Genomic DNA, 12,575 nt, shown 5'->3' on the forward strand with positions numbered 1-12,575 from the left:
GATGCTAATTGGCGATTTACCTATTCAGTTGTGAAGCTTTGATAATAAGAAGATTTATTTTTTATAATGTATACTTTTTCATCGATGGCTATAGATTTTCAAAAATGTAAAAAAACTGTGCGATGGATATACTCGAGCGCGTTAGATATTGATAGTACGTACGTCCTACGTATTTTTTTTAATGTTTTGTTAATCTGATTGTTTTATCTGTGGGGGTTACGTACGGGTTGAAAATGAAAAAAAAAATTAATCAAGCGCGTCAGATTTTCTAAGGGGATAACATCCTCTTAGAAAATTTTAATGAATCTATAAAAAAGTTCTCATTGTATTATCTGTCGATTTGGATGTGACGCAAACTCGTGGCTATTATTAGAATGTGCTAAAAATATCGCCATTTTGAAATACTGAAGCGCGTCAGATTAAGATATATATATGGTTCATCTCAATCTCCTAGACATGCTGGCTCATAAACTGACGATTATCTGGAGGGATTCGCCTAATCGAAGTGAGAAGCTCAGAAAATAGTAAAAAGTGTATGTTGTTCAAGTAGAAGTTATATTTATAATATATATTTTTTAAATGCTTTTAAAAATCATTAACCGGAAGAACCGGTTTCCTCGACGACATCCTAAAATATTTATAATTTTTTCTTATGTTTCTAATGTAAATTTTCTTGAGTTTTGCAAAGTAGTTTCAGCACAAAATACACACTTTATGTTTTATTACTCATAGTTAATATTTTAAAACTAATATGCAGCCGCACGTATTAAACTTTATTGACGATTTTTTCTTACTTCGGTTTGTGGAAATCGTCAGATTATACATTTTTTCGTGAATTATTTCCTTCAAAATAAAAAAAAATCAGCCACGCTCGAGAATGTCGAGATGATGTTTTTTTTACAACTTTGCAGGAGAGCGCTGCGCGATCTTGACGTCACTTGCAAATTGTCAGATTAGTGAAACATACACTTTTTAGCATGTTATCACCCTACTTTAATCTGGCGCGCTCGCATTTCTGATGATTAATTTTTTTTTACTAATCTGATCCTTGACGGGCTATATGGAGCTCATATTTGGTGGAGGTACTTACTGGGTGCATGGTATCCCCCTGTATATTAATCTGCCACACTGTAGTAAATCCCGAAATCCCCTCTTGGTCTCCCCTACTGTTATTATCTGTTCTCGGTACGTTTTGGACGAAATGATAACTGACAGCGTCATCTATTGGTAAACTCAATGTCGTTATCATTTGACAGTTAGTTTTGTAACGCGATTACTCACAAATTTTATGACAATCTACTGCGATTAGTAAACGAGTTACGGGGGGGACAAGCAAATGTAAACGACACTCCCTTTTCCTGTTTTATAATTTAATAAATGGTTAAGTAGGAAAGTAATACATCGGTTCAGTTAGTATATTAACTCTAGATACATAAATATTTCGAAAAGTGTTAAGTAATGGAATTGTAACTTATTGACTTTAAGACAAAATCCAGGTGAGCATATCTCGTTTACAGTAAAGCTATCAGTATACCGTGACCGCGGTCGCTATTGTTAAATTTTTTTCTAATGCTGTAATTAGATCAAGTGTGTTGTGACCTACCGCTTATGTATTTATCTCCATTGCTTGAGATAAAATATATCTATTTAATTGTTTATCATTATTTCCTCTTATTATCAACGTAATTAAAGCTAACAGTCATTACGGTCTTTATTTAATAATTACAGTTTAATTTTATGCTTTATAATGAAGACCCCAATAATATTTCTAATTTATTCCAGGATGTCTACTATGTCCAGATCAGTTCATATCAGTCAGCAAAAGCTGGCTGAAAAACTCATAATACTAAATGACCGGGGTATTGGAATGCTCACTAGAATTTATAACATTAAAAAGGCATGTGGTGATACAAAATCTAAACCGGCCTTCCTGTCTGATAAAACATTGGAGTCCTCCATTAAGCACATTGTTAGAAGATTCCCAAACATTGATGTAAAAGGCCTTCAGGCAATAACAAATATTAGAAATGAAATAATTAAATCGCTGTCATTGTATTACTACACATTTGTGGATCTACTTGACTTCAAAGATAATGTATGTGAACTTTTGAATATAATGGATGCTTGCCAAGTTACCTTAGACTTGACATTAAACTTTGAGCTTACAAAAAATTACCTTGACTTAGTCACAACCTATGTTTCTTTGATGATATTATTGTCAAGAGTAGAAGATCGAAAAGCAGTACTTGGCTTGTTCAATGCAGCACATGAGATGGTCCACAGTCAGATAGATCCAAGCTTTCCGAGATTAGGTCAATTAATCGTGGATTATGATACACCCTTGAAGAAACTATCTGAAGAGTTTTTGATCCACCAAAAAGTACTTTCTAGTGCATTGAATTCACTTTGGCATGTTTATCCAGCTAGAAACTTAACTGCCGAACATTGGCGTTCAGAACAAAAGCTAAGTTTAGTCAGCAACCCAGCTCTACTTTTGAAACCATCTGAAACGAATACCATGTCTTGTGAATATGTAACTCTTGAGTCTCTAGAGAGATGGGTAATCTTTGGTTTTGCTATGTGCCATCAGATGCTTCAACAAGACCATGCAAACAAGATGTGGGTGAGTGCATTGGAGTCAGGTTGGGTTGTTGCTTTATTCCGAGATGAGGTTATTTATATACACTCTTACATTCAGAGTTTCTTTGATGGTATTAAGGGTTATGGAAAGAGGATATCAGAAGTCAAAGATTGCTATCATCACTCTGTTCAAAAAGCTGGCTATAAGCATAGAGAACGGCGAAAGTTCCTAAGAACAGCATTAAAAGAATTGGGTCTTATTCTTACTGACCAACCAGGATTGCTAGGTCCTAAGGCATTGCTTATATTTATTGGCCTATGTTATGCTAGAGATGAAGTATTCTGGCTTCTTAGACACAATGATAATCCTCCACAAAAGGTTAAAGGAAAGGCCACTGAAGACTTAGTGGACAGACAGCTCCCCGAGTTGCTTTTCCATATGGAGGAGTTGAGAGCATTAGTTCGCAAATATAGTCAGGTGATGCAAAGATATTATGTTCAGTATTTATCTGGTTTTGATGCTGTTGCCTTGAATCTTATGATACAAAATTTGCAAGTATGCCCTGAAGATGAAAGTATTATCTTATCCTCATTATGTAACACTGCTGCCAATTTGAGTGTAAAGCAAGTTGAAAGCAATGAGCTGTTTGATTTTAGAGCCTTCCGTTTAGATTGGTTCCGCCTCCAAGCATACACATCGGTTGCAAAAGCGCCTTTCAGCCTAGTTGACCAAAGAGAACTATCACAGTTCATTGATAAAATGGTATTTCACACCAAAATGGTTGATAACCTAGATGAGATTATGGTTGAGACCTCTGATTTATCTTTGTTTTGTTTTTACAGTAAAATTTTTGAAAGTCAATTTCACATGTGCTTAGAGTTTCCAGCACAGAATCGTTACATTATTGCTTTCCCTCTCATCTGCAGTCACTTTCAAAATTGCACCCATGAATTATGCCCTGAAGAAAGGCACCATATCAGAGAAAGGAGTCTATCTGTTGTTAACATTTATCTGGATGAAATGGCAAAGGAAGCCAAGAATATTATTACAACAATTTGTGACGAGCAATGTACTATGAGTGATAAACTCCTTCCAAAACATTGTGCCCAAACAATTGCCCATCTCGCAAATCGCAAGAAAAAAGATAAAAATAAGAAAAATCATATTGAAATCGTAAAACCAGGTGCCGAAAGTTATAGGAAATCAAGAGAAGAGCTGACTACTATGGATAAATTGCACATGGCGTTAACTGAACTGTGTTTTGCTATAAATTATTGTTCAACTGTCAATGTTTGGGAATACACGTTTGCACCCCGGGAATATTTACACCAACATTTGGAAACAAGATTTTCAAAAGCATTGGTGGGAATGGTAATGTTTAATCAAGACACAAGTGAAATTGCTAAGCCATCAGAGTTGCTCGTCAGTGTAAGAGCTTATATGAATGTACTTCAAACGGTTGAAAATTATGTCCACATTGATATAACACGTGTCTTCAATAATTGTTTGCTTCAACAGACGCAAAATATGGACAGTCACGGCGAAAAGACAATAGCGTCTCTATATACGCAATGGTATTCTGAAATATTACTGCGACGCGTTAGTGCTGGAAACATTTGTTACTCAATAAATCAAAAAGCTTTCGTAAGTCTTTCCGCTGAAGGTGCTATTCCTTTCAACGCTGAAGAGTATTCAGATATTAATGAGTTGAGAGCTTTAGCTGAATTAATAGGGCCGTATGGAATGAAGCTTTTAAGCGAAACTCTAATGTGGCACATTGCGAGCCAAGTCCAAGAGCTCAAAAAGCTGGTGGTGCAAAATAAAGAAGTGCTGCAAATGCTCAGAACAAACTTTGATAAACCAGACATTATGCGAGAACAATTCAAACGGTTGCAACAAGTTGACAATGTACTGCAAAGGATGACAATAATAGGAGTTATTTTGAGCTTCCGTCAAGTAGCACAAGAGTCTTTACTCGATGTATTGGAACGGCGAATTCCCTTCCTGATCAGTTCCATTAAGGACTTCCAGCAGCAGTTGCCTAGTGGTGATCCTATGCGTGTCATATCAGAAATGTGTTCGGCGGCTGGCCTGCCATGCAAGGTAGACCCTACTTTGGCTTCTGCACTCCGACAGCACAAGGCCGAAGTCGAGGAAGAGGAACATTTGATAGTGTGTCTTTTGATGGTCTTTGTTGCCGTCTCCCTTCCAAGACTCGCTAGAAGCGAGGGCTCCTTTTACAGGCCTTCACTTGAAGGACACGCAAACAACATTCATTGCATGGCACCTGCAATCAATCATATTTTTGGTGCTCTTTTCACAATTTGTGGACAAGGAGATATCGAAGACAGAATGAAGGAATTCTTGGCACTAGCGTCATCGTCATTGCTGCGCCTCGGTCAAGAAACAGAGAAGGAGGCGATAAAAAATCGGGAATCCGTATATCTTCTCCTCGATCTTATCGTGCAGGAGTCTCCGTTCCTCACTATGGATCTTCTTGAGTCGTGCTTCCCTTATGTATTGATACGTAACGCTTATCATGAAGTGTACAAGCAGGAACAAGTGCTATTGCATTCTTAGTTTCGATGATATTAGAAAAATATCACATGCGTTAGGAAAGATATCTTACCCGTAGTTCTTGTGAAATAATCGTTTCATTATAATGCACGCGTAATACCTGATTCGAGTTAATTATCTAGGATTTAAATGAATGTTAGCAAACAAATATTATGAATAATTCCATATTTGCATTCTTCTAGGCTTTAAAGACTGGTTAAGTATTCCTTCTCATATAATGAACGAAATTATAGATAACTATTTATTTAGGCTTCGTTTGTAGGATGACTTTGAATATAATTATTTATGAAATTAAGTTTATATTCGCCTTTTTATACATGTGCTTTTATTAAACATTTTTACATGATAGATTAGTAATGTATAGGCTAGGTCATTTTAAGTTATAAGCAAACACAATGTTTACGTTATTAAAAGTTGTCAGATCTTTTATTATTGTTTTCTCGTATATTTTATGTGGCAATACTATCAATAGATAAAAAATAACTTTCATCTACACTGTCTCTAATATCTTTGAAATAACACGCCTCTTGATTAAGTTTAATATAGGTGCTCTACCGTAACGTCTATAATCGTGTATGTTTTAACTTGACAATAATTTCATCTCATACTTTATAAGTCAACATTTGTTGTTTATTGCCACTACACGTCTTATTCCCAACACTGTTAGGCTTCTGTCATTGTCAATACGCGTCTAAAGGCTATAACACTGAGAACGGCGAAGCGGGAAAGCACCTTTTTAGGATATTTTAAGCTAAATAGTTCAACAGCCTTATTTCTTTCTTCACCCACAAGGTAACGTGCAGTCTGTATTTCGAAATAATTTTAATTATGTTGCATATAGCAAGATTATGCGCAAATTAATGTAAGACATTTTGTAACTTGTATAATATAATCATACAATAAATTTTTTAAATAGTATATTTCGTTTTAATTAGACTTGGACCAGCCATTGTTTAAAATTTACAATATCATCTGATGTTAAGTAGTACCGTTGCATATGGGCACTTCATAATAAAGTTAAATTAGATAAATTTGCCAAACATTGATCCTATTAAAAACCTTTAATTGAGATGCTTATTCATATAACAGTAGTTTAATTACTTACTAATCACCACCTTATCAGCTACGAATGCATCGTTATCTACTTTCCTACATTCACTAACCCGATCTATGGCTCTAAAAGAAAAATAGAATAAACTATGTCTAACCTAACCTACATTAACATCATTATCTATAATAAAATTAGATGTAAGGGTTACATATTTAAATAAAACATTTTTATTCCAGGTATTATTCTTTTATTTATATGTCAATTATATTTCTATACAAATTTACTAGCACCGTATCATTGTTCTCTGAGTCACACGTAAAATTTCTAAGGAAGTCTTCTAATCTCATCTCCCTGAACTTGTAATATATGTATACCAAACAGAACTCTCCGCACACCGCCTTTAGGTAATCCTGAACCGTAAGGCTATTGTATCTCCACATGCAACAATTCCTCCTTAAAAATCCTTCTATTGCATCAATAGGTTTACGTCCAAACGAATCAAAGTATTCCCCAACTCTTTCAACGTTTATATGAATAGCCACCCAATGAGACCCCGGCTGTGAATCAGGGTCAAGATTGCATATGATAAGTGCTGGCACCTGAGCATACATCGGCAATCGATTTGAAGGATATACGTTGCTCTGGAGGCTGGGATGTATTCTACGAAGACTCATTTGCACTTCTAGCCTGTTCATACTTTAATACGCGTTTACTCCCCTACTCTTTCACTCTTTTACTGACTACATTTATTACTATCAATTCATATTCGTACCAATGTATTTAAACACACATAATATGATCTCAACATAAGTAATGAGTCTCTTTGTAAAAAAAGTAATGAAGGTAAATAAAAACCATGTCATATTCGATTACATTATATTTTATTATTCTTAATATCATAATAATTACATAAGTGATTGCTTAACTACTATAATCCACACATACATTTCTGTTCTTATCTATTTCTATAATATTTGAAAACTCTGCGTAAACTACACAGTTAATTGTTTCAGGCAATGCGCTCTCGAATCTTACTTCCATTCTTACACTACCATGGCGTACAAGATTCCAATGCACATTAGAGTTAGCCGACAAGTCAGGTGTTAAATCAAAAGCTAGTAAACAGTACCCATTTGAATATTGCTCCCTCGATATTCCATTACCTTCGTTAAGAAAATGTATACCGGTGCCTGAGTACAGGGTGTGGTATGCGCTAGTAAATACATCGTTTGGAAATGATGGTTGTAACGCTTTTGAAGGTATCTGTTGACCATCTATATATAGGCTAAATGAGCAAATACCAAAATTTTCAAAGTTGAAAGGATTTTTACCATAACTACCGTTGAATGCTGTATTATTCACAAAACCTATAATACATCTCTTAGGAACCTGTCCTAAAAATATATTGTCCAGTGTTTTACCCTGCACACCACATGGTATGGTCAGGACTTTCACTTCACCTCTTGTTATAGGATATTTAGCCGTAGTAGTGCCAAGAACCTTTTGATGAGCTATTAGTATTGATGGATTAATTTTTGCTCTGCGTATTATTAAAGTTGCATCTGTTATACAGACTTTGTACTTATTATCTGCATTCTGTGACATGAGGTTAAATGTTTCTCTCGATCTAACTAATTTTATAGATAATTCGACCCCGTTAATGAGGAATTTATCTTGATTGAATATATCCCCATGTAAATGCCCAATCATTTCAACATCCTTACCATCCTTTGAAAGTTGTTGTCTTTTGTAAAAGCCCTTGTTTGCCTCATTAGTTTCATTCATTTTCCCAGCTGTATCCTCGTACCACAAACCACATGTCAAATGTGATTGTTTGGCGGATGATGAATAATTTAATAGAGTTTCTATGAAAGCACGATATGCATAAGTATTATTTGGGGGTGACACAAGTTTTTGGTTCAGGTAAACATCCAATTGGTTAAATAAAGAATGTAACCAATTATTGACTGGTGCCACTACATTAGCTGCATTAACTGCAGAACCGTCTTGATTTTTAATTTGAGCCTTGAGATGGAGTAGTGTATGCGAAAGGTCTATGTAATCATCTCCTGTACCAGGTACTTGGAATTCGATGGGTCCATCATCACTTAATGAAGAAATTGGTTTGTAATGTATCCAGTATCCATATTCGATACTTGCTTGTGTGGAAGGAAGAGCAAACAGATCCAATTCAGATTTAACGCACTCACATGAATGATTATGAATAAATGACATTATGATTAGTTTGAAAATATATCCTTGGAAATATTAATATTTTTGTTCCTTGTTTTCTTTGAAGCGCCTTTCACTTTCAGGGGTGAAACTCGAATGAGCTCATTACAATATTTTCGTCTCTTATTAACACCCGATCCAGTCATAAGTTTATCAATTTTGGTATCAACTTTGCGTTTAAGGTTAGAACTAGCCTCTTTCAATCGATTTTTAATGGATTCTTTAATAGGACGACTAGCTACAACATCTGACAAAAGCCCAATACCGCTGTTAAGTGCTTCTTTTCCAATCACCTTAGCACCACCAGTGAGTAAAGGTAGCACACTTCGAAATAACCCCCCAAGAAAACTTCCGAAACCATGACCACGTTGATGTAAGGCTCCTTTGTAGATTACATTTATACCAGACCCAGCTTGTTGCGAATAATAATGTTCATAAGGACATATGAAAGTTTCTTGAGGTGTATACATTTTAAAAAGGAAATGTAGATTATATTTAATTAAAATGAAGTTTCACACACGATGTACCGTATTGAAATGGTACCGCATTTCCCGTGGTTGTTCTTATATCTATCTCAATAACATCAAATTCTCTTCTCATTACCGGTAAATAATGTGGTGGTGAAAATATATCCATTTTATTTGAACCATATATGTATTTATCAGGATCTAAGGGTATAATTCTCAATAGGGGTGTCATGACATCACCAACAATTTGTGGTTCTATAATATCGCAATACACAAATAATTGTGATGGTAACCCCAAATGTAGATTAGCAGGGCGTTTACCGATATTATGATTTACTAAATTGGTATCTGGCTCAAATCCAAGTTGAAAGCTCAAATTAGGTGATAGAGATAGTGAAATTGTTGATGGATCCTTTACTGCAACAGACAGACAAACTTTGACACGGTGTCCTGGCGAAAACTAACTTTCTCTTTCGAATTTAAAGCAATAAGAATATTTTGTATATTATCATAGTTGGTGGCTGGTATATGGTTCTTATACATTAGTGTGGTCTCTTCGTTATTGATGGTAGTTTTTTTACTTATGTATATGATATTTTCATGATCTTGCACGGAGAACATAGTAGAGGGATATTGAAACTCAACTATACCTACCATCCATTCTCCTTCTAATGTAATGGCTTTAGGTAGATTTGTAGAAAAATTTGATGTCATATTTCCCGGGAAATATTGTGTGGAACTATTGCTGAGTAAAGTTAAATAGAAACTTTCCTTCATTGTAGATTTTTAATATTCGACAGTAAGACCCAAGAATTAAATTTGTTAGGATATCCTTTCCATTTCACTAATACTTCCTTTCTAATACCGCTTTTACGTGATCTGATGATTTTATCAATTTTATATTCGGAAGTGGGGGAAAAAGTTATTTTTTGTAGTTCTTTCTCATAAAAAGTTCCTGTTATTGATTCATTTTCTAAATCGTTTAAAGTGTATACAACCCACGGGGAACGATCTATAATCCCCGAACGATCGACATATAAAGTAATGATAAAAATTTCATTACTCCAATTACTTTCATAACCTTTTTGAAAAACATGTTTGTATTTTGTAATTCTTACATAGTCACCAACGTTAAACTTAGGTACTTTGTTTAAACTTGAAATATAAGTCTTTTCATCATAATATAAATTCCGCCAAACTTCCATAATGTTTTCCATTTTAACATCACAAGGTCTCATCTTGATACTAGAGTGCACACTGTGATTATAAGAACTAACCAAATCTTGTAAAATATCTGTATAGCGATAAGTATTCTTATGTGTAAAATAACGCCACAATTTCATTTTCAATGTTCTCTGAAATCGTTCTACTATACTTGCCTTTATATCTGGATTATTTGTAGTGTAATAATTTATATTTTTACGTTTTAAATAAGTTTGGACATCCTTAGATACAAATTCCGTACCCTAATCTGATTGAATATGTCTAGGAACAGTTTTAGCTTCATCAAAGATGCTAGTAAAACACGTTTTTATTGTGCATGAATCCTTCTTTTTCATGGCTCTAACATAAGCATACTTACTAAAGGCGTCAATAACACACAAAATATATTTATATCCATAATTATATTGTATGTAATTTCTTAAATCACTTAAATCAGCTTGCCACAATTCATTAATATTTGTTAAAATATATTTATTACGCGGGAATTTTTTTATAACCGGTTTATGTAATGTATATGTTTCTTGAGACTGCAACCATTTCGAAACATCACTTTTTCTAGATTTTTCCATTCATTGCCTTTGTTAACATATTGTTACGAGCTAGGGGATCGGATAGAAAATGCCGTGGATTTCTTCAAGGGTTTATTTATTGGTAAATCAAATGAGGAATTTATGGGCACAAATTACTTTCAGAAAGGCACTTATAGCGCACAAAAACACAGTCACTAAATACTTCACTTATGCACACTTCACACAGTACTTTATCACTTATATTCACTTTATTCGCACTTTATCGCTTCGGTGTTTCTCTCGTGTAATCGCATTCAAAACTAAGTGACTAGTCGCGTTTCGGCTCGCTTATATATCCCTGGGAATAATTCTAAACAATATTCGAGAACTTTCTAGGCGGGCTTGCTACTGAGTAGCGATTGCACAATTCTAGAACGTTCGCACTCTTTGTCTCTTTCGCACGTTGCTCCGTCCTTGTCGTACGGCGTTCTAGAGTGCTCGTCTAGTTTCGAGAAAGTTCTGATCTTCTCTCTCTCGTATCATTTCGTCCTTGTCTCACACCTAGAAAGTTCGGTCTAGAATATTCCTTCATCAAAGGGGTATAACTAGGCCTGAAAACGCCTGAAAACGGGTCTCCTGAAAACTGCACCACCCGACTACACATGTTCTGAAACCGACTGAAAAAAGGTTTCAGCTTCCTGAAAACTAGGGTAACATTATGAAAATTACAATTTTCTAATATGTGATTGACCCTCTCCTGAAACGGTCAGAAATCATATTACAGCCTGCTGAAAAGTTCTCTAACTAGTGGAAAAATCTAGAAACATGCAGTCGACCCGTCTTCGTAACACTACCCCCTCCTTAGACATGCTCGTCCCGAGCATCATTACATCCTTTACAGGGGGCCATTATCTTTTCCCATCGAGATCTAGTCTGCGGATCCTCAACAGCTGCACAAGCTCTACATTTATTGATCCAGTCTTCTACATCTTCACGATAGTGTGTCCAATAAAACATTTCCTTAACCTTCATAAGAGTCCGTTTTAGTCCTAAATGTCCACTAGACAAGTCAGTATGACACATTTCTAATATGTCGCGAACCTTCAATCTTGGTACAACTAACTGCAAATGATCGCCTTGAGCATTTTTCAATTTACGACATAACACCCCATTATGGAGAACTAAACTATCCCATTGAGCCCAGTAACTCTTAGTAGTGGTACTTGTTGATGCAACTTTACTCCATTGTGGCTTGACAGCTGATGATTTCATCCAGTCCAGAATTGGTTTAATGTCAGAATCTTGATGTTGCTGAATTAATTTACCACACCAATCTGGACTAATGGTATCCGTTCTAAGTATCCTCACTGGTTCATTATCCCTTCCATCCTCTTCGTTAACGTTATCGCACGGTCCTTGAGACACATCTGAACTCCTTAGCTCTCTTTCATGAGTAGATAACTTGTCAGAAAATTTCTTTAATTGTCCCTCTGCCTTTGATAGAAGTATTGACAGGGCTTCCTTATAGTTATCCAGAACTGTTCGAACTGCGTTCCACTCTTGTTGATTACTAGCCTGTCCGTCCACATTGATTACTCTACAGGCGTCATAACCACTTTTTGAAGAGTTGCCTTTAAAACAAACTTCCTGCTCTCCACACTTGAACATTGCCTTTTCCAGATCTATCTTACACTTATAATACTTCATGAAGTCTAATCCGATTATGCAGTCATCTACTATGTCGGCAAGAACAACCTTGTGTCTGTATAAACTTCCACCAATCTTGAAGGTTGCGATACCTTCTCCCCGATCGGTTATGCGCTGACCTTGTGCCGTAACGAGCTGTACAATTCCTCTAGAAGGGTTTCTATACAGTGTCTTCAGAAGTTCGTATCTGATTACTGTTCGCGAAGCTCCGGTATCAAGTGTCAGAT

The 12,575-nt window shown here is 35.5% G+C and overlaps 1 protein-coding gene across 1 annotated transcript; it reads left to right on the forward strand.

Annotated features, from left to right (window-relative positions):
* The first annotated feature begins 1,321 nt into the window (after nucleotides 1–1,321).
* LOC123707931 (membrane-associated protein Hem) lies at nucleotides 1,322–6,076 on the forward strand. Its single transcript, XM_045658250.1, has 2 exons — nucleotides 1,322–1,496; nucleotides 1,783–6,076. The coding sequence occupies exon 2, from the start codon at nucleotides 1,784–1,786 to the stop codon at nucleotides 5,159–5,161; it is 3,378 nt and encodes a 1,125-aa protein (XP_045514206.1). The 5' UTR covers nucleotides 1,322–1,496; nucleotide 1,783; the 3' UTR covers nucleotides 5,162–6,076.
* Nucleotides 6,077–12,575: the final 6,499 nt, after the last annotated feature.

Source organism: Pieris brassicae, chromosome 1 (genome assembly GCF_905147105.1).
Source record: "Pieris brassicae chromosome 1, ilPieBrab1.1, whole genome shotgun sequence".
Taxonomy (NCBI): Eukaryota; Metazoa; Arthropoda; class Insecta; order Lepidoptera; family Pieridae; genus Pieris; species Pieris brassicae.